We start from the raw sequence: 21,473 nt of genomic DNA, 5'->3' as shown, positions 1-21,473 counted from the left end.
ATCAGAGGGGCATCCGTGAAAAGCCAAGGCCTCTGAAATACTGGCTCAAGTGCAGAGGCTGGGGAGGTGGAGGAACCCCAGCCAAGGTCCCCCAAGTTAGGCTGCCTCTTAGTGGGGGCTCATGCAGGGAATCAGTCCCAGAGGAGCAAATGGGGGCACAGAAGATCCACTACCTACCCCCCTCGGGAGGAGAGATATCATCAGGAACTTTCCAGGGCAGTTAGTGCTCTAGGTCAGAGTTAGGGGGCAACTTGGCTAGAGGGCCCCCAAGAGCTGGAAGAAACCTGGCTTTGGCGGGCAAGAGGGGGAGAGAGAAGGCTCGAACCCATGACGTTCTGCTGGGCCGGAAGCCCTCTGGGCAGCGTGGCTGGGTCTGGGGCCCACCGGGGAGTCGTAGCCTCCTGCCTGCCCGGGCAGCCCTGACATTGGGGAACAAAAGCTTTCGGTTCCTGTAGCAACGGCGGCTCCAGCTGCTGCAAAGTTCCGGGAGGCGGGCGGAGGGCGGCTGAGTCACCGACCCCTCCCCCGCCGCCTGCACGGCACCGCCCCCGCCCCCCGCCCGGGGGCCTAGGGGACCGCATCCTAGCGGTGTGCGGGAGGGCCCTGGAGCCCCCGCGTCCTCAGACACTCTGCCCGCCGAAGAGGGAGGGGCGGCACTGGGGAGGGTCGCCCCTCCCCTGTGTCTGGCCCGTCGGCTCTCGAGGCTGGATGGAGGGTGGGTGCCCTCCCGGGTGCCAGAGCTCTGCGAGAGGGGTCCTTGAAGACCCAGACCCAGGCCGGGGCCAGGGCGGGGGACCTCGAGGCGCTGCGTGGGGGTCGCCGCCCGCGTGTCGGCCAGGGCTCGGCCGCGCAGCGAGCGCCCGGGAGGCGGAGGGTGAGTGACGGGCAGGCGAATTGGAGCTGCCAGGTGGATAAACGCGACGGATGTGCGCGCGGACGCGCCCCTCCCCCATCCGCCGCCCCTCCCCCGCCCGCGGCCCGGGGCAGCTGGCTCCCACCACCAAGCGCCCCTGCTTCCAGCCGTCGGGAGGCTAGGGGTCGATCCCAGGGATCCCGGAGACCCAGCTCTTTGCCCTGAGATGCCCCTCCCCGCCGCGCTACCCACCATGCCCCCTCCCGCTCCAGTCTGATCTTGGTCCTTCCAGCTGCTGGAAAAGCCACGGATTCCCTCACTGGTGCAGAAGGGACGCCCAGGCCTGGGGGGTCAGGGAGGAAGCGGGCCTGAGTGTGCTTGGCGAGAGGGTGGGATTCTCACGTTTGAGGGCGGCAGAGGGGCACGCCGGTGAAGGGAGCCTGTGGCTGGAGGAGGGGGTCCCTGAAACTGAAATGACTCCAACCAGCTCCTCACCCCTCTCAGCCCAGAGAGGTCTTGAGGGAGGTGGCCTTCAGATTATCCTCTCCGTTAACCTCTGGACCCAGGAAGTTCTTCCTCTGATCTGACCTCCATACCCCTCCTGTCCAGCTCTGTGCATGGAAGGTTTGGTGGTCTTCCTGGACTTGCAGGTGACAAAGCTACCCTGAAGTTTAACCCAAAGAGCCTTCAGAGGCAGCGACCGCACCCTCAGCAAGAAAGAGGAGAGACTGAGGTTCTGAGAAGGGGGGTAAAGGGGAAAAGATGGTGTGAGGGGTCTCCCCTACAGACTAGCTCCGAGTTGGAAATCCCAGAGCAGGGATTGGGTCTCTGCTCCACAGAGGGAGAAACTGAGGCTCAGGGAGACTACTCACAGCTGGTGACCATCTGAGCTGCCTGTGAGGCAGGGGTCCTCCTAGGTCCCTTCCCAGGAGAGGCAATCTCTGACCCAGCTTAGAATTGGGCTCCTGGCCTTGTTTTGTGGGTGGGGAGTGATATAAAGAGGGACCCCCTAAAAGGTCTTACGTCACTGCAGGAACAACAAGGGTACACACCCAGGGTGAAATGCCAGAATTGATGTGAGGGGAGGTGTCTGAAGGAGACTGGCTGGTGGAGGGGGCTTGGGCAGGGTTTAGAGGTGGCTCAGTTCTGGAGAAGCCAGGCTGTGGCTCTGAAGGATAAGAGACCTAGTGCGTTTTGGCAAGTTGGAGCCTACAGAGTCTGCGGGAGCTGGGGAGTCTCAGGAGGTGGGGCTGGAGGCCTGAGCCGCTGTTTCAGGAACACCAAGGAAGGAGCAGCAGGTCAGATACTGCGTGCTACTTAGCTGTCATAGGCTGAGCTTCAAAGAACCAAACACCTGTGTGTGTGTTCACAGTAGAGAGTACATTTGCCTCTCTCTGCATGTGTATGAGTGTCTGGCTCTTGACAGCCTTGTACATGTGAGTGTGTGTGCCTCGTGTGCATTGAGTTCACTCATCTGGGGCTTACGCTGATCTCTGTGCATGTGTTATCTTTTCACATGCAGAATGCCTGGCTAGACATGTGTCTGTGCATCCATGCTTTTGTGTGCATGTCTGCAGGGCACAGGGGTGTTGGTGAGTTTGTGCGTGGAGATTCCCTGATCTGCTCTCAGTGGGGGAGACAAGGCCAGTTATAATGAGCCCCCTCCTCCCCTCTACTGAACTGCAGCCATGGCCTGAATTTTGCAGCCTGCTTAAAAATAATTGGGGGCAGCGGGGGGATTGGATGTCACTCATTGTCAGCCGCTGGCTTTTGCTGGTGCCTGGTGCCGCAGCAGGCTGGCTGGGCTGGACGATTGGTTTGGGACAGGCATGATGTGAAGCGAGAAGGCCAGGGGTCTGGTCCCTTTTCTAGCTCTGGGGGCAGGTGGAGTAGAAGCACAGCCTATCCTGGCTTCTGCTGAATAAATCCAGATGGGTCTTTGGAGGAGGGTTGGGGCGGTTCCTCCTGAATCAGTGCTCCTGCCTGGAACCTGCTTCCCCTCCCGTCTGTGGCCCAGGATGGGCAAGTGTGTGTCTGTGGTCGGGGCCTGGGGCCTGGCTCAGAGTGGTAGCATATGGGATCTGGGGCAGTGAGGTGTTCCCTGGAGGCTGCACAGTGTTTGGAGTTCTGGGGTTCTAATTCCTCTCCATTGCCCCCCGCCCCCTCACCGCCTCTAGCCTCTATCTAGACCCCTGAACACCCACAGCTCCCTGGGGGAGCAGCTGTGTCCTGGGACAGCCTAGCCACACCCTGTGAGTTATCCTAGGTTTGTGTAGGGCTTGGGCCTGAAGCCTGAGTAGCAGGGAAGGGGACAGAGCAGGAGGCTACAGGTGGATGTGGGAGAAACCCGGCTGGGGTCTTGGGTCCTGGACTCCGGTCTCAGCCAGGCTTCTTTGGGAGTGATCTTGCGCACACTGCCTCCCTTCTCGGAGCCTCATCTTTTCTCCTCTAATGTGGAACAACCAGGCTCTAGGGGCCCATCCAGTGCTGTGAGCTATGCTTCGGGCATGGAGGAGGGAGGCAGTGTGGATCCCTTCTGGGGGCAGGGCTGGAAGTGGGTCTCAGGCAGCCCAGGCGCAGCTCTCTGCCATCTGGACAGCTGGGGTGGAGGCCGTGCGCAGTGGCTCTGGCTGATCTGGCAGGTGAGAGACAGCTGCAGCACCCCCACATCCCTTGTCCACAAGGGGGTGACTGTTTGTGTGCCCATCAACTCGGGTCCTAGTTACCTGCCCATGCCCTGAGTCCATTCACAGCTGCTGGGAGCTCAGCTTAGTGCTTTGGGGGGAGGTGGAAATCAACGAACTCTGGTCTCCCCTCCTTGAGCTTGAAGGCTCAGGAGACGAGCAAGCTAGCCCTAGGGAGACAGCAGGGGACAGTGGTCACAACTGGATGACACAGACTTTCAGGAAAGGGCTGTGGCAGCTAAGAGCAGGGAGACAGCTCCGTGGCCTCCCTGAGCCAGGCCCTAGCAGGCCAGGAGCCAGGCCTTGGAGGATAAGCCCTTGGAGGGGAAGAGGAGTCAGAGTGGAACAGTGCACCCATTTTGCAGATGCCTCTCCCCCTGGTTTCCAGCAGGAAGTTCACACAGCGGTAGTCATGACTTTCATGCCTGCGATGCCCTCCCATGGGCACGGCTCAGGCGGTGCTCAGTCCCTGGCACACGGGCGGTAACTCCTCCCCTTTGTCTCCCACTCAGTAAAGCAGAGTGAGTGAGAGTGACATTGTTCCGGGAATAACCTTGATTTGCTCTGATTTATAAAAAAGCAAATCGTTGTCAAACATCGCTACTTTGACAATGACTGCTGGATTATGTGTGACGCGCCTCACAGCCGATCACGACACATTGCGACTCTGAGCAGCGCCGTGCTGGAGAATAATACAAGCTGGGTGGCGGGGCTGGGGCTGGGGCTGGACCTAAACATCAGCTGAGATGCTGGCGGTGGGTGGGACTGATGGAGGAATGGTATAGTCATAGTCACAACTAAGGTTTCTTAGAGACTTAGGAGATTCCAGACCCTCTCCTGCGTGCCTCTGTTTAGGAAGTCAGGGAACTGGGACTCAGAGAGGTCAAGTCTGTTGGCTTAAGATCACACAGGTGGACCTGGGTGACTTAAGAGAAGTCAAGTCCGTTCTTAAGATCACACAGGTGGACCTGGGTGACTTAAAAGAACCTAGTCTGCGCCACGAGGCTACAACCTGCAGCGGGCCACAGGGGAGTCAGCGCCCACGCTGGCTGTGTTCGGGGCCACTGACCACTGTCTCTCTCCACAGGGCAAGGGACATAGGATGACCCCAGCCTGTCCCCTCTTACTATCTGTGATTCTGTCCCTGCGCCTGGCCGCCGCCTTCGACCCCGCCCCCAGCGCCTGCTCCGCCCTGGCCTCAGGGGTGCTCTACGGGGCCTTCTCACTGCAGGACCTCTTTCCTACCATCGCCTCGGGCTGCTCCTGGACTCTGGAGAACCCAGACCCGACCAAGTACTCCCTCTACCTGCGCTTCAACCGCCAGGAGCAGGTGTGCACCCACTTTGCCCCTCGCCTGCTGCCCCTGGACCACTACCTGGTCAACTTTACCTGCCTGCGGCCCAGCCCCGAGGAGGCAGAGGCCCAGGCGGGGTCGGAGCTGGGGCGGCCCGAGGAGGAGGAGAAGGAGAAGGAGGAGGAGGAAGCCGCGGGTTTGGAGCTCTGCGGTGGCTCTGGCCCCTTCACCTTCCTGCACTTCGACAAGAACTTCGTGCAGCTGTGCCTATCGGCCGAGCCCTCCGAGGCCCCGCGCCTGCTGGCGCCCGCGGCCCTGGCCTTCCGCTTCGTCGAGGTCTTGCTCATCAACAACAACAACTCCAGCCAGTTCACCTGCGGGGTCCTCTGCCGCTGGAGTGAGGAGTGCAGCCGCGCGGCCGGCAGGGCCTGTGGCTTCGCCCAACCGGGCTGCAGCTGCCCCGGTGAGGCAGGGGCCGGCCCCGCCACCACCACCACGCCTCCGGGTCCTCCTGCTGCCCACACCCTGTCCAATGCCCTGGTGCCCGGGGGCCCCGCCCCACCTGCCGAGGCTGACTTGCACTCGGGGAGCAGCAATGACTTGTTCACCACGGAGATGAGATATGGTGAGTCTGAGCAGGGCCCAGGTGGGGCGGGAGTGTCCGGAGGATTGATGGTGCCCATCTCAGCAGATCCTGGGGTGTTCATATGGTTGTTCACCAGTGTCCCTTCTGGGTTCTGCTTTATCCAAGTGTGGGAGTCACCAAAGTGAATTGTGGCGGGGGGTTGCGGCGGTCAGACCTCCCTCTGGAAGAGTTTGCAGTCTGGGTGGATGAATGGGGGCACAGATCAAGCAAAGGAGTGTGATAAACCCAGGGAGGGGACCCCCTAGCTGGGCAGTCAGGGAAGGCTTCCTGAAGGAAGTGATACAGGAGCAGAGATCAAAAGGACAAGTGGAAACAAGCCAAGCCAAAGCAGTGGTGAGGGCATTCCAGGCAGAGAGAGGAGCGTGTACAAAGGCTCAAAGCTGGGAATGACCGTAGCAGGCCTTGGCATTGCAGGCAGACAAGGTTTCCTGGAGGCTGGAGTAGGCAGGGCGCAGGGACATCTTCCTGCCCACACGGGTCAGTGAGTTTTGCCTGTGGCCCCAGGGTCAGGGCAGAGGAAGGAGCAGAAGAATGGGAAGAGGCCTAGCTTCTTCGAGGCTGCCTTGGAGGGCTGGCCTGGCTCAACTCCCAGTGTCCCCTGTCTTCCCCCTTTGGGCCCACGTCTTCTGGGACCAAGGCTGCCAGCTGCTGGAGCTTCCTGCTGAGTGGGCAAAAGCTCTCCGAGCCCTTGAGTCCTGCCTGCTCCCCCTCCCACCCCAGCTCCTGCCGCCACGGCCACCTTCTGCTGACTCTCCTTCCTGCAGCTTCAAGGCCCCGAGACCCTCAGCTGGGTCCTATGTGTCTGCTGAATGGGGCGGGGTCAGGGACTGGCCAGGGGGCCCAGGATGTGGGGGTGGGAGGGAGGCAGATTTGGGATGTGGTTTCTAGCTCTGGTACTAACAGGGAGTTCCCCCACCCCCAACCCTTTCTGGGCTTCAGTTTCCCCATTTGAGATAACAGGTGCTGGCCAACCATCGGGAGGCTTCATGCGCTGATGGAAGTCAGAAGGGACCTTCTGGATCAGGCTGAGAACATTGACAGGGAGACAAGGGGTCTCGCGTAAGGGCTGCTGGGAGCATTGGAGGAGTAGGACTGTTCCCGTGCCTGCTTTGGAGACAGAGCCTGGAAGTTGGGAGCTGTCTTTGTTACACTGAGTAGATACTGTTTTACTTACATCAGTGTTTTTGGCTGTAAAATGGGAGATAGCCCTGGTTTAATTAGAGACGGTTTATCATGACAAGGGCCTCTCCCAGGGCTCTGGGGGAGACGCTTCTCAGCCTCCCCCGTGAGACTTCTGGCATCACGCCCATCCATGGCAAGTGCCCAGTGGCCTTGCTCTGGCCTCTCCCCTAGGCCACCTTGGCCTCTCACAGCGGTCGATGAAGCCGTCCGAGTGACAGCCAGGCCGTGGGCAGGCTACAGGCCCTGGAGGCTGGCCTGGGATTTAGTGCCTGCAGGAAGAAATTGAATTTCGCTTCTTTGTCGAACATCAGCGGAGAGCGCCAGGGGTATATCAGGAGGTTTATGGCTCCTCCTGCCTGGCTGCCACCGCCTGTCACTGTATGGGGGCCTCCCCCATTGTGCTCAGCAGAGGGCAGGTTCTTTTGACTGGCTTTCCCTGTGGTCCATAGGCCCAGTGGTCCGCAGTGGATGGAGAGAGGCTCTGCCCTCCTGGGCGGGCACCATCCGGGCAGGCTGCCATGTGGAGCACAGAGCCAGGAGCAGCCAGCTGGGCTTGGCTGAAGCCGGAAGCAGGAGTTGGTTGGTAGCTGGGGTGTCTTTAGGGGTCAGAGGGGGCCGGTGACGGGAAGGGCACCATCGTTCCCACCATTCTCCAAGCCTCCGCAGGGTCCTCTAGGACTAAGGATGGCTGGAGATTGGATGCTGGTTGTTTCTGGGCATGAAGCCTGGTATCCTCTCTGAGTAGGGAGCCCTGGGCTTCCAGCTCATGCCCCTTGCCCTTCTTGGCATGTTGCCAGGCTGCTCCATGGGATGGTCTTCAGGCAGGGCTCTGGTAGGGAGTTGTATGGTGGGGGTGGTGATGTGGCATCAGCTCTAAGTGGACTCACAGGCACACTGGTGCCCAGAGCTTGGCTGGCACAGCCCCTTCCTCTCCCTTGGTAGGCAAGAGATTCTTCCTGTTCACCACCTCTTCCCTTGGGCCCACCCTCTCTGGGGCAAGAGATGATGGGCACTTGATTCAGTTTGTTCCATGGGGTGGGGGGCATCTGAGCTGCCCAATGGCAACATCAGGACCTGGAGCGCTCTGTGCCCAGTGGCGGCATCACCTCGGCCAAGTCCCTGGCCTCACCTCCGTGCTTCCCCTCACCTCCTCCCCACTGGGCCAGGTGGGCACTTGGACCAGCTCCAGGAGAACTGGCTGGCACACATGGGGCTGCCAGCTTGAGGACAAGATCGGTGGGATGGTGGCGAACAGAAAGCGTGAGATCCCCGTCCCAGCCCCTCCACCAGGCACCGGGTAAGGGGATCAGTGCTCATTTTCTCTGGGGCCTCCCAGGTAGTTTCAACGCAAGGCCAAGCAGGGTGGAGCTGGGTTGGTACTGGGAGAGCGATGAGGCTGGGAGCGGCGTGGCTGGGCCCGCCTCAGAACCGAGTGCATTTGACAAGAGGGTACAGACGCCTGTTAATTTCACGCAAACTGCCTTTGATAGATCTCTTGTTATTTTTGGTGAGTTGAGCCATAAATTTGTGCCATCTTGCTGCCGCAATCTGTTAAGTGGAGTGGGGGGGAGAGGAAGAAAGGGAAGGCAGGCAGGAAGGAGCTCCACGGAGGACGGGCACGGAGGCTGGCTGAGGCCAGGGCTGGAAGGCGGGGGATAGAGGTGGTACCTGCTGTAGAGCCCAGCTTCGGGGAGCCGGGCATCAGCCCGCAGTTCCTGCCCACTGATCCTCAACTTGAGGTGTGGCTGCGTCAGGAGACGTTTGGGAGAAAGTGTCCTTGCACCCCCTTCCCTCCTTTGCCACACTCCCTGCCTCCCTCCAGGGCCACTGTCCCACCCTTGGCCGGATGCTACTGGCAGACCATTCCCATCATCCAGGCTCCATTCTGGAGGCATAGCCACCAGGTGAGCCTGAAGCCCCCTGAGTGTTGGGCCTGGGGTGGGCAAGAATGGGTTCAGATCCCGCTCTGCCACTGCTGCTGGGTGACTTGGACAAGGCACGCCCTACTGGAGCCTCAGGACCCCCAGTTCTCTATGTGTGTCCCTTCCCTGATTCGGCCCCTGTTATGGCCTAGACTCCTCGGCCTGGCATTCCAGCCCCGCCCCTGATCCAGCTGCCACCTGCTTTCTCTCTAGTTCTCTCTCATGCTTTCAACCTGGGCTCCTACTGGTTCTGGAACCCTCTGCTTTCTGGCTTCCCTGCCTTTGCTTGGGCTGTTTCGCTCACCTGGAATGCCCTTTACCCTGGGTTATCCTTTGCCCCATCCTTCCAAGCACAGCTCAAGTCCTGTCTCCTCCAGGAAGCTGCCCCTTACCTGCCTAACCCAGTCCTAGATTGGCTTTCTCCTCGACAGTCAGGCCCTGCTGTCTTCCTTTGACAAGCCTGGTCTAGTGGCAGGAAGAGGGTCTCTACCTGCCTTTTAGCGTGCAGACATGGAGGAGGCAGGGCCTCTCTCAGCGAGGGTAGTGGACAGACCTAGCACGCGTGGTACGTCTCCTGGAAGATCGTTCCAGCCAGATCTTTGCTGCTGGAAATCTGTATGCTCCCTCATGGGATGGGGAGTGGGACACAGGCCCCCCACCCCCGCCCCAGACATCTCAGAGAGGACCAAGCCCCAGCCCATCCATCACACACGTCTTTGAGTCTTCATCAGAGTGGAGTTTGTGCCAGGCCTTGGAGCGGCTCTGAGTGAATGAGATCCAAGGCGAACTGGACACACCTGCCCTCTGGTGGGAGAGAGTGACCACTAGTTCAATGGTGGTCCAGGCCATCGGCTGAAGTCGCCAAGCCCTAGGTTCAATCCCCGACACCACCACTGACTAGCTGTGTGATCACAGGCGTGTTTCCCCATCCCTGTATCATCACCTATAAAATGGGGAGAGTGGAGCTATTTTAAAGAGTAATGGTGAGGATTAAGCAAGAGAATGTGGGTTAATGCTTAGCACAGTGCCTGGCACGTGGTAGACCCCTAATAAATAGGTGTGTGTTGTCAGGACTTAGTGCAATAGGTATAAATATATGTGCTGGGTGTCGAGGGAGGATAAAGAGTGAAGGATTAAACCACAAAGGGGTGGGAAAGCTGTCTAAAGAAGGTGATTCTAAAAAAAAAAAAAAAAAAAAGAAGGTGATTCTGAGTTGGGTTTTGAGGAGTGAATAGGAATTCACTGGCCTATGAATTTTTTTCTTTAAATCAAATGGCTTTTTAAATTTAATATAGTAAAAAGAAATACCATATCATCAATGGAAAAGAAGTATCACTTATCTGAAATAGGAGATAACCAAAGAAAGTAAGAGATTCTAGCTTGACGCTCATCCTTTCTCTCAATTTGTTAGAAAAAGGAACCATCAGGTACTGGGGATGGTGGTAATGTCTCAGAGTGCACAGACACCTTCTTTCTCATGCATTTAGAAGGATTAAAAGTGACATGGGTCATATAATTTATCATCTAGACCAGGACATTTTCGAGGTTATAAATGGGGGGAGGGATATGGTCACTTCCATCAAGGCGGCAGGTCCAAACCGGACTCTCCCCGGCAGATTGGCAAATCGTCACTCTGTGGGAAGGAGACCTGGAGAGGGGCCCAGTGTTATTTCGTGGCACGTTTACGCACCTCCCCAAGTCATAGCCCCGTGCAAGGGGAAGGGCTTTCAAGGTAAAGAAGCTGCCCTTGCTGGGGCATGGTGTGTGAACATGCAGGGGACTGGGGGCTATAGTAGACCAGCCTTTACTAGATGGTAGCCCCAGTGGTGGGAGATGGGGGCCAAGGCTCTGACTGCTGCCCCCAAACACTGGGACCTCATCCTATTGGTGGAGGGCCTTAAGGAAACCAGAAGTTAGATAGCGTGGGGGAAGAGGGATGAGTCAGACGTAGTCCCTGCTCTCGGGGAGCTCCTGGCCACGTGGGGGACGTGGCAGAGACCCAGCTAGCTCTGTCAGGAGGCTGGGCAGATAGGCCAACAGCCTGGGGAGGAAGTTGTTAGAGGGGGACTGGCATTCTGGTGGGGTGTATGTACCCAGTTGCATTGTACTGCAGAGGTAGAGCCTGGAATTTACAAGAGGCACCTTCCTCTGCCCTGGCCTTCCCCCCTACACCCTCCCACCCGCAGATCCTGATATACTGCTGGGATGAGGAGCCATGGAGGGACATGACAGAACTGTGTTTCAGGGGGTCAGTTGGTCCTGCTTGGGGCTCTAGGGCCAGTCTCAGGGAGGATGTAGAGAGCCCTGGGAAGGGAGGACTGCTTTGTAAATTGTATTGCTGTCTCCCTGTGGAAGAGATGATTATCATGGTTATTTTTAACACGTTCATGACAAAGGAGGCTGAGGGGGCTGCACTGTGTAGAGTTTGGGGGGCAGGGTCTGTGGAGCGTGGAGTAGCAGGTGTGTGTAGTCCTTCTCAGGTGGCAGAGCGCCTGTGCCCACCCTGCCTGCCAGTACTTGGGGTGAGGCTAGACTGGCCCTGTGTGGTTGGGGTGGAGGAGCCCTCATGAATATTTGGTGTTTGCCGGATGCCTGTCCTGTGTCTGGAAGTTCAGAGCTGAGCCATTTGTGGAAGAAGGTCAAGGTAGATTGAGATCCTCCCTGAGGGCCCAGGAGAGAGATGAGCCCAGGATACTCACAGCTTCAGCTGGGGAGAAGGGACCTACACACCCAAACCTTTGTGTAGTCAGTCTAGGGGGGCTTCCTGGAGGAGGTGGCATTTGGAATCTAGAAACTTTTGACAGATTGAGGTAGAGGAAGGGCATTCCAAGAGGTGGGAACACCATTAACAGATGAGTGGAGGGAGGAACACATTTGCATGTTCAAAGGATAACAGGAAGGGGGTGGCAGCTCCTTTTCATTAAGAGCTTATTATGCTCCAGGTGGCCCATATCTCTCATCATTTAATTCTTATGATGAATTAGGAAGTGTCATCTCTATGTTCAGTTGGAAATTCTTAAGCTCAGAGAGGTGAGGCGACTTGCCCAAGGGCACACAGCAAGCCTAGGCATGCTTGGGAATCAGACCTGCATCTGTCTGGCTCCCAAATCTGTGTCCTTCCCACTGGCCCACTTGGCCTCACAGTGAGCTTGGCTGCCTGAGGGGAGGGGAAAACAGGACTGGACAGGTCAGCAGGGGCCAGAGCATGCCAGGCTCAGAGATTTGTGGTGGCTGTAGCAGTGGGAGGCACTGGTTTCCTCAGCAGGGGAGTGTGTGTGGCTGGCCTTCCAGAGGGCCACTTTGGAGGCTACAGAGGAGACTCAAAATTGATGCTTTTGAACTGTGGTGATGGAGAAGACTCAGAGTCCCTTGGACTGCAAGGAGATCCAACCAGTCCATCTTAAAGGAAATCGGTCCTAAATATTCATTGGAAGGACTGATGCGGAAGCTGAAACTCCAATACTTTGGCCACCTGATGCCAGGAACTGAGTCATTGGAAAAGACCCTGATGCTGGGAAAGATTGAAGGCGGGAGGAGAAGGGGATGACAGAGGATGAGATGGTTGGATGGCATTACCAACCCAATGGACTTGAGTTTGAGCAAGCTCTGGGAGATGGTGATGGACAGGGAGGCCTGGGGTGCTGCAGTCCATGGGGTTGCAAAGAGTTGGACACAACTGAGCGACTGAACTGAACTGAACGGAGGAGACTCAGGCTCGCCTGGGGGACGGAGGGGTCTATGAGCAAAGGAACGATTAGGAAGAGGTGTAGGGAGAAAGAGAACAGAGGCAGGTATATGGGAGGCAGGGGTGGGGTGAGGGAGTAAATGGGGTCCCGTGGGAATTAGGAAAGGTGTCTCTGGGGAGGCCTGAGTTGAGCTGTATTTTGTCAGAGCCAGCACAGTTCAGTGGAACGTGGCCATGGGATGAGGCAGGCCAGAGTTCGAATCCCATATGGGCCTCTGCAGAATGAGACCTTGGAGCCTCATTAGTAGCTCATTAGTAAAATGGGCGAACCCGCCCTAATGAGGATTAAATGAGCTGATGCAGAGCACACAGTGACTGGCACATAGCAGTAGCATGGTGAATTACCTACTGCGTTATTCAGAACCAAGCAGGACAGTGAAGAGGTTGTTCAGGATTGACCTGGGAAGCGGGTCCCAGGTGGCAGTCAGGTGGGAAAGCTGAGCAACTGCAGGGTGAGGAGTGCCCTAGCCCCTGGTCCAGTCAGCTCATGGCGCTCACAGTTTTGGGGTGCTCACACCCCTTCCTGGACCGCTCTGTGTCCTCTTGGGCCAGGGTCCTCTCGCACCCTGCCCTGGTCTGGGCCCAGAGCCGGCTGGGACCTGCACGTGACGTATGTACAATAAACGTGTGTTTCAGTGGCTGACACCCTGGTCTTAGCTGCCTTCTTTCCTGGCAGGGAGAACTGGCTTTCTTCGGAGGGGGCTGGGGTAGGGATGGGGAGGGGCGGGCAGTCAATGCAGGCCCCGCTGTGTGGCCTTAGGCTTGTCCCTTACCCCTTCTGGCCCAACCCAGGAGGCTAGAAGAGAGGCTCAAGAGCTGGACCTGGAATATGTTCTGATTTTCAAATAGGGTGGATTCTAGAACCACCTCTGGTTATATGGTGAGGCTGGCCAGCAAATGGGCAGTAAGTGGTTAGTAGAGGATGCAGTCACCACAGGAAGCAGTGTGAGCCCCTGACAAGTCAGTCAGGCTGGTCTATCATGTGGCTATGCTTGATGGGCTTAGTGGATGCCAGGTCAGGGATGGGAGGGGGTGCCACACACAACAGTGATGGCCAAGGCGCTAAAAATAAGCTGGATGAGAGGACTCTCAGCTGGGTTCGCAACAGGTCAGATGGCATTTCCAGAATATTTATTAACAAATGGATGTCAGGCTTGGGGGTGGTCTTGGTGGTGGACTGCAGGGCAGAGCTGCTACTCAAGATTACAAATGACCATTTCCAATGACCCCCATGGGGTGGGAGGAGCTAGGAGCAGTGTGTCCAGTGGTGTTTAGTGCTGTTTCTCTGGGCTGGATTCTGTTTTCGTGTTCACTGGTGGTCAGGGAGGCGGCTCACCCAGCCTGCCTTCAAAAGGCTCATGGGTCAGGGGAAATTCAGTTACCAGGTGGAATCATCTGTGATGAGAGCACATGTATAAGACAGGGCAGCCAACTCTGCTAGGGGAGCGAGGGATAAGACTTCAAAAACAGGAGGTCATTTGAACTGGGTTTTGAAGGTCAAGTAGGAGTTTTCCAGTTGAAGAAGGTGGGAAACAAACAGGTTTGAGAGAAGATGATGATCCTATTTTGGACGTATTGAGTTTGGGGCCCCCCCCATCAGGGGACCTGTTTAGGAGGCCGGAAGCTATACAGGAGTGAAGTAGGGAGGGCTTCACTCTGTCTCAGGGGAGACAGTGATGTGGGAGCAGCCATTCTGAGGGGGTTAATGAAGTCTGGGGGAGGAGGGAAACAGGACAAAGTGTGGATGCCTGATGTGGGAAGCAGCAGGAAGACCAGCCCAGTCAAGGAGGCAGGGCAGGGTGAGGAGAAAGCTAGGTGAGTCGGGGAGAGAGTGTTTCACGGCTGGAGAGTCTGCGGGGCCAAATGTTGCCGAGGAGTCATGTGGGACGAGGCCTGCAAAGTGTCCATAGGATTTAGCAACAAGGAAGGTGCTGATGACTCTGTCAAGAACGGTTTCAGCAGAAGGATGTGGTCCGAAGTCAGACTGCAGCGGATTTAAGGTGACATTTGAGGCAGGATGTGAGTGGCAGTTGAGAAACTGGAGTGCCAGCTACAGACCACTCACTGATGGTGAAGGGAAGCCGAGGGCAGTAGCCAGAGAAGGCTGGAGGGTCAAAGGAGGGCTGCCCTCAGAACGGAAGAGGCATAGATCTGCTCCCCGGCTGCCACGAGGAGAATGCTGACGAGATGCTGATGAGAGAGAAGGCAGGCGGGAGGAGGGGGAGGCAGCACGGGGCTGGGGGGCTGGCCTCTGAGAGGACAAGGACTGCAGGAAAGTTGGGAGTTGGGGGCGCTGGTAAGAAGTCAGGATGTGTGTGTGTGGTGGGGGGGGGCTTCCGTGTCAAAGCTTCTGCAGTTTCTCAGTAAAGCAGCTTGTTGCAGAGAGGGAGTAGGCGGAGGTGGGCTTGAGGAGAGAGGTCGAGGTCTGGCACAGCCGCCGAGGTGGGGGACGGGGGAGGCAGGGAGCCCTGCATGCCCAGCGGATGTGCGGTCCTGAATCTGTCGTGGTGCCAGTTGGCACAACTGTGGATTTCTTCAGCAGCCTGGGGGTGGGCGTGGAGAAGGCGGTTTGTCACAGGCTCCAGGGCCGGGGAATGGCTGAGCGGGTGTGGTGGAAGGGCTGGGTGAGGGGATTCAAGAGCCTGCCAGACATGGCTCCAGCATCTTCCTGGTGACCTCGACAGAGACAGGGCCCAAAGTGAGGCCAGGAGGGATGGCAGATGCTGTTCGAAGGGAGGAGGCCCAGGGAGCTTGAGGGGTTGGTGAGGGGAGATGGTGAAACTAAACCAGATAGTAATGCCTTATGAGGATTCTCCACGTCCAAGCAGGGTGCTGAGGGCTTCAGTAGGGGGTATGTACTGAGTATTGTTCTCCGGAAGTCAGAAAACAGGATCAGAGAGCCAAAGACACTTGCCCAAGGTCACGCAGCTGGTCAGTGTCCACGCCCCAGTTAGGACCAGAGCTGACTCTGAAGCTGTCCCGGGGACAGAGGGCACACAGGTTTCAGAGATGGTGGAGAAGTTTGAGGGATGAGGCAGATCAGGTGCTAGGACTGGTGGCTGAATTGGAGGGAAGGGTCCGGGAGTGGATGAGACCGGAGGCTGGGCTGAGTGGCAGCTCAGGGCTCCTTGGACCTGCAGGTTTGCTCAGAGTGGCCACTTTCATACCTGGTCAGGAAGAGCTTTCTCTTAGGCTGGGCGGCAGGGGGCAGGAAGAGTACAACCTTCTTGAATTCCTTCCAACACGGAGTGCCTGTGCTGTGCTGACCTGGCATTCAAAAATAGGAAAGGGAGGGCCTGGGGGTAGGGGAGAGGAGTACCTTCTAGTTTGGGGATGGCGTGGGCTGAGCCCTGTCCAAGAATTATGTTCGGGTCCCACCTGCCCCAGCAGCCTCTACATGGGCTGGGTCTTTCTCCCCTGTATTCATGTTTGCCGCCATGCCCGCTACCCAGCCTGTGGGAGGGGGCCTGATGAGCTCATGTCTGAGCAGGAGGGCCTGGCTTTGGAGAAAGGGAGCTCCCAGCCTCTCCTCCAGGGCTGGCGGTGCTTCCCAGGCCTAGACCAGACACATAAATCAGGGCGGCCCAGAGCCCAGTGAGGCGGGGCCGGGGAGCAGCCGCAGACCCCAGAGCGCCCGCTGCTCTCTGGCCATAGGGCAGTGGGGCGTTGGGTCTGCTGGATGGAGGCACCTGCCCTAGGCCCTTAGGTCTTGGAGGAGCAGCATTCTGACCTGTGTCTCCAGGTCACAGTCCAGTGCTTCTTGGGCCCCAGGCCCAGCCCCTGGCTTGGCAGGAATCATGTCCCACAGGCAGGACTGGGGGTGGTCATGGCTGCTCACCTTGTCTGTTTTTCCACCTTCGGGTCAGCCCTGCCAGGGGCAAGAGGCTGGACTTCCGGCTTACCAAGCTGTGTCATCTTGGATGAGGCACTTCCCCTCTCTCATCTTTAAACGGCAGCGATGGTCCCTACTTCCCAGGCGAGGAGGGTTTAAGAAGATAGGTAAGGACAGCACTTGGCAGAGAAGCCTCCCAGAGCTCATTAATATGAGCGGCCACTCCCCTCCAGTCTCCCCTAGTCTGGCTGAGACAAGAGGCAGAGATAGTTGTGAGGCTATGTGTGAACCCGGTGTGGCCTTCTGAGCCTCAGCTTCCTTATCTGTAAAATGGTGGTGGTGGTGGGGCAGGGGGCAGGATGTGATGCTCTCTCAGCGTCGCCTGCAGTTGGTTCCAGACCCTCCGGCTGAGGGCAAGCAGGGCCGCTCTGTGCCACTCTGGCAGGACGGAGCTGGCCTCTGCTGAGCCCCTGCCACCACCTCCGTGTTCCAGGTGAGGAGCCGGAAGAGGAACCGAAGGTGAAAACCCAGTGGCCAAGGTCTGCAGATGAGCCTGGGCTGTACATGGCGCAGACAGGTAACTCGGGCCCGCCTCGCTTCCTCTGTGGCGGGGGCCCGACTGTGTGGCGTCTGGTGGCATGTGTGCTTGGCGTATGCCCGTCTGTGTCTGTGTCCTGGCGCTCAGTCTTGTCTCTCTGCCATGTGACGCCTGTTGGGGCAGGGCGGGGTCGCCTCTTGAAGAGCCTGTCGCTCCGGGGTCAGGGTAGGAGGATTCCTAGGAGACAGTGCTTGGGAGATACCCCCTGCCGCCGACGCTGTCCCTCTCTCGTAGGCGACCCGGCAGCTGAGGAGTGGTCCCCGTGGAGCGTGTGTTCCCTGACGTGTGGGCAGGGCCTGCAGGTGCGGACCCGCTCCTGCGTGTCCTCCCCCTATGGGACCCTGTGCAGCGGGCCCCTGCGGGAGACCCGGCCCTGCAACAATTCAGCCACCTGCCCAGGTATGCCCATCCTCCCCGCCTGGTCTGCCTGCAGGGTCAGGTCCTGCCTGGGACTCGGGCAAGTTCATCTTCCAAAGATGGTTGGTTGCCTCCTCCTTTCATTCAGCAAAGTTGACCGTCCACCCCGGCCCCCCACCATCCGTGCCCAGCCCCCACCCAGGGCACTGGGGACACAGATGAATCAGACCAGGGCCCGCAGTAGCGGGCTTGGTTCTGGGCACGTCACGGCCCTGATACCTATATCCTGGTAATCAAGGCGTGTCTTGTTACCTTCACCGTCCTCCCTGTCCCCTGTGCTGTGGCCACACTGGCACCTCTTGCACTTTTCCCACCTCCCTGCACTGGCTTATTCTCATCCTATCCCCTCCCCCTCCCCCTGGGCTATTAAAATTCAGCCTGTCCTTCAAGATCTGGGAGAAATGCCACTTTAGAAAAAAAAAGAAAAGAAACTTTCTCTGACCAGCCCCTCCTTCCTCTGACTGCCTATCCTACTCCCCAGGGAGTCCCCTCTAGACCCTGAAGCCTTCCTTGGTTCAGCATGGAGTTGTTGGGAATGCGCATGCGCCTGAGGGGCCTGGCGGCTTTATCGGGTCCTGACCCCTGTGCCTGAGGGAGTGAAGTGGTGCCTAGGCCAGACCGACTCTTGGCTGGGAATTTAAGAGTAGGGTTACCCCGGGGAAGGGGGTCTTGGCCACTGGGGGTGTGCAGGAGCTTGCAAAGGGCTGGGGCAAAGCTGTGTTCCGATGTGAGCTCTTTGTGTCAGTGTCCATGTAGAGGGTCATGTCTATTTGTGTGTCCACGTGCTTGGGATCGGGAGGGGCATTGTCTTGCCCCTGCCTGCCTTGTTGGATTCTTGCTCTGGGTCTGGGGTGGGGAGGGGTAGGGATGGGGTAAGGCGGGGTAGATCTTGAGCCCTTTCCTGGGCTTGCCTGTGTCCCTCCCCAGGAGAGGAGGACCCCTGGCTCCCCTCCTGGGTTGATTCTAGTCTCCCAGGTCGGGTGTCCACAGGCAGTGTGGCCTGTGTGAGTTGGGACTAGAAGTTTGTGTCTTCTACAATCACCCTCAAAGGGCGGTGTCCTGGGGCCCAGGACAGAGCCAATGAGGAGCGGGGGCCGAGCCGCCAGAGCTCCTGATTGGTGGGCGGATGGCAGTGGGCGGGGCCAAGGTGCCGCCCAGCCACCGGCCACATGCTTCCTTGCAGTGCACGGCGTGTGGGAGGAGTGGGGGTCCTGGAGCCTGTGCTCCCGCAGCTGCGGGCGGGGGTCCCGGAGCCGGATGCGGACCTGCGTGCCCCCCCAGCACGGCGGCAAGGCCTGCGAGGGTCCCGAGCTGCAGACTAAGCTCTGCAGTATGGCCGCCTGCCCGGGTCAGTAGCACCCGTGGGCTTCCAGGCGGGCATTGCCCAGCCAGGGTGGGGGGTCGGGAAAGGGGAGGAAGTCAGGTCCAATGCCCTGCCCCTGGGGGACCCCAGGACTTTGACCAAGCATGGGGAGACCGGCAAAGTCTACCTGCCAGTGTGGTAAGTGACCTGGCCCAGCAAGTACTTGGAGTTGGCACCCAGGGACCCCCATCCGAGGGGGCTGCTTGCCCGTGCCCCTTCCCCTGAGCTATGCCTTGTTGTTCGTAGCAGTTTGGAGCTCATGGCCAGCTGGGCTCTGAGAAGACCCAAAGCTGGGCTTACATGTGGGCAAAGATCAGAAGGTGGCCCAGCGCCCATTTCTCTAGCCAGAAGAGAGTGTGTGTGCCTCAGTGCCAAGTGGAGAGGGTCCTGTGTTCCTGGAGCTGGTGACAGGCAGGCCCAGGCCCAGGCACCACCAGCTCCCTCTAGCCCCCCTTCATCCACCCCTCTCCAGTGGGTCTGGCCTCCTTCAAATCTGAATGCCATCTCCCTGCAGGGCTTTGCCCCCACCCATCCCCACACCCCTTGCTCAACAGCCATCCCTGCTTGTGTCTCCCCATGCAGTGGAAGGCCAGTGGCTAGAATGGGGTCCCTGGGGCCCATGTTCCACGTCTTGTGCCAACGGGACCCAGCAGCGCAGCCGGAAGTGCAGCGTGGCGGGCCCAGCCTGGGCCACGTGTGCTGGGGCCCTCACTGACACCCGGGAGTGCGGCAACCTTGAGTGCCCGGGTGAGTGTGCGGTGCAGAGGCAGCAGGTGGCGGCCCTGGACCAGGGGGTGCCTGGGGCCACTCACGCCCCCCGTCTCTGCAGCCACAGATGGCAAATGGGGGCCGTGGAACGCGTGGAGCCTGTGTTCCAAGACATGTGACACAGGCTGGCAGCGCCGTTTCCGCATGTGCCAGGCCACGGGTGCTCAGGGCTATCCCTGCGAGGGCACCGGCGAGGAGGTGAAGCCCTGCAGTGAGAAGAGGTGTCCAGGTATTGCCCGCCGGAACCTGGGGCTTGGGGGGCAAGTGCCTGGGCCTGGCTGAGCCCTGCTGCTCTACCCACAGCCTTCCATGAGATGTGCAGGGACGAGTACGTGATGCTGATGACGTGGAAGAAGGCGGCCGCTGGCGAGATCATCTACAACAAGTGCCCTCCCAATGCCTCAGGTCAGGGGCAAGTGGCTCTCCCTGCAGGTTCCCCACTTCCCACTCCGCTGACACCCACCATCCCTGCTGTTCCTTCCAAGCCTCTGGCCTCCTTGAGTCTCCATCCTGAGGTATGGAGTGAAGTGGGTGAGAGCTGAGCCCCCACATCCAGCCCTCTCTCCTGTCCCCCTGCAGGGTCTGCCAGCCGCCGCTGTCTCCTCAGTGCCCAGGGTGTGGCCTACTGGGGGCTGCCCAGCTTTGCCCGCTGCATCTCCCATGAGTACCGCTACCTGTATCTGTCAGTGAGTGCACCCTGCTGGGCTGGGGGGACACAGGGTCTGCCCCAGACTCTGGTGGGGGAAGGAGGGAGCTTGATTCTTGCTCATGCCCATGTGCCTTGGCCTATAGACGCATGCCCACTTCTGCCCAATTCTGCCTCTCCTTGTCTGGCAAACTCCTATTCATCCCTCAATGCTGGACTCTCTTCCCTTAGCCCTGGTGCCTACCTCTCTGCACCTGCAGCCCCCGTGAGCTTCTCCATCATTAGGTGTTGCATGCTCATCACAGTGTCTGTGTCCTGTGAGTCTGTGAGCTCCTTGAGGGCAGGAACAAAGTTGAAGTTATTTTTAGGTCCCCAGTGCCCAACCCAGGGCTCCCCATGGGGTAAAAATGTTGTTTGCGAACCTGGCCTATGTGTACTTGTCTGCCTGGAACTGGTATTGTGTTTGTGCTTGGAACTTGTATTTGAGAGGGAGAGAGCACAGCGCACTTCAGCATGGGTTGACTCCTTTCCGTTGGGGAGGTCCCTGAACTGTGTTTATCATCTTTTATATGTGCATCTGAGCTCCTTGCTTCTCTTGCTACTTCTATTTCAGTCTTTTTTTTTTTTTTGAAGTATCTTTAGGGATTCTGTCTCTGTATGTGTCTCTTCTTAGATTCTGTCTTCCCACAGTCTGAGCATCTCTATCTGACCTCCCTCTGGATGCACATGGTGGCTGGACTGGAGCGGGATGGGCCAGGGGCTGGCCCCAGCTCTTGACGCTGCCGTTACAGTGGTCCCCCTGTCACCTGCAGCTTCGGGAGCACCTGGCCAAGGGGCAGCGCATGCTGGCGGGCGAGGGCATGTCTCAGGTGGTGCGCAGCCTGCAGGAGCTCCTGGCCCGGCGCACCTACTACAGCGGGGACCTGCTTTTCTCCGTGGACATTCTGAGGAACGTCACTGACACCTTCAAGAGAGCCACCTACGTGCCCTCGGCTGACGACGTGCAGGTACCCCTCTGCTCTGTCAAGGGAAGGGGGCTGAAGGTTCAGAAGCCCTGTTGTGAAGGGGGGAGGCCAAGCCCCTATAGCCGAGTCTGCCGGTGGGGGGGGTGTGGTGGCAGGTGTGGCTGTGGTGGGGAAGCTACTGTCCCTGGGGTCGGGACCAGCCAACACCCACCGGTCTCTCCCCAGCGCTTCTTCCAGGTGGTGAGCTTCATGGTAGATGCAGAGAACAAGGACAAGTGGGATGACGCTCAGCAGGTGAGGCGCTGGGCTACTAGGCTTCTTCCCCCATGGCTCACCCCACCTCGGCCCCTTATACCCTTTCTGTCCCCAGGTGTCTCCGGGCTCTGTGCACCTGCTCCGGGTTGTGGAAGACTTCATTCACCTGGTGGGCGATGCTCTCAAGGCCTTCCAGAGCTCTCTGATTGTCACAGATAACCTGGGTACAAAGAGGCAGGCCGGGGAGGGGCTGCTGGATGGGTCCGAACGCAGGACACCACAGGGGAGGGGATGGTTTCCGAG

The 21,473-nt window shown here is 58.6% G+C and overlaps 1 protein-coding gene across 13 annotated transcripts in view; it reads left to right on the top strand.

Moving 5' to 3' along the window:
* Positions 1 to 21,473, top strand: part of ADGRB2 (adhesion G protein-coupled receptor B2) — a 37,169-nt gene that overhangs the window by 2,698 nt on the left and 12,998 nt on the right. For 6 of the 13 annotated variants that reach the window (XM_043445665.1, XM_043445667.1, XM_043445663.1 and 3 more), the window contains exons 2-12: positions 4,625 to 5,456; positions 16,652 to 16,735; positions 16,991 to 17,155; positions 18,357 to 18,521; positions 19,119 to 19,283; positions 19,366 to 19,533; positions 19,608 to 19,709; positions 19,884 to 19,990; positions 20,763 to 20,957; positions 21,141 to 21,209; positions 21,286 to 21,394. In XM_043445665.1, coding sequence (XP_043301600.1) covers positions 4,640 to 5,456; positions 16,652 to 16,735; positions 16,991 to 17,155; positions 18,357 to 18,521; positions 19,119 to 19,283; positions 19,366 to 19,533; positions 19,608 to 19,709; positions 19,884 to 19,990; positions 20,763 to 20,957; positions 21,141 to 21,209; positions 21,286 to 21,394 — 2,146 coding nt within the window. In that variant the 5' untranslated portion in view covers positions 4,625 to 4,639. Of the gene's footprint in view, positions 1 to 637; positions 875 to 4,624; positions 5,457 to 16,651; positions 16,736 to 16,990; positions 17,156 to 18,356; positions 18,522 to 19,118; positions 19,284 to 19,365; positions 19,534 to 19,607; positions 19,710 to 19,883; positions 19,991 to 20,762; positions 20,958 to 21,140; positions 21,210 to 21,285; positions 21,395 to 21,473 lie in introns of those variants that run through there. The other 7 variants (XM_043445668.1, XM_043445670.1, XM_043445672.1 and 4 more) reach the window with 6 other exon arrangements.

Source organism: Cervus canadensis, chromosome 24, assembly GCF_019320065.1.
Source record: "Cervus canadensis isolate Bull #8, Minnesota chromosome 24, ASM1932006v1, whole genome shotgun sequence".
NCBI lineage: Eukaryota > Metazoa > Chordata > Mammalia > Artiodactyla > Cervidae > Cervus > Cervus canadensis.
Note: the sequence above shows the minus strand (reverse complement) of the source record. Positions and strands in the feature narration are given on the sequence as shown.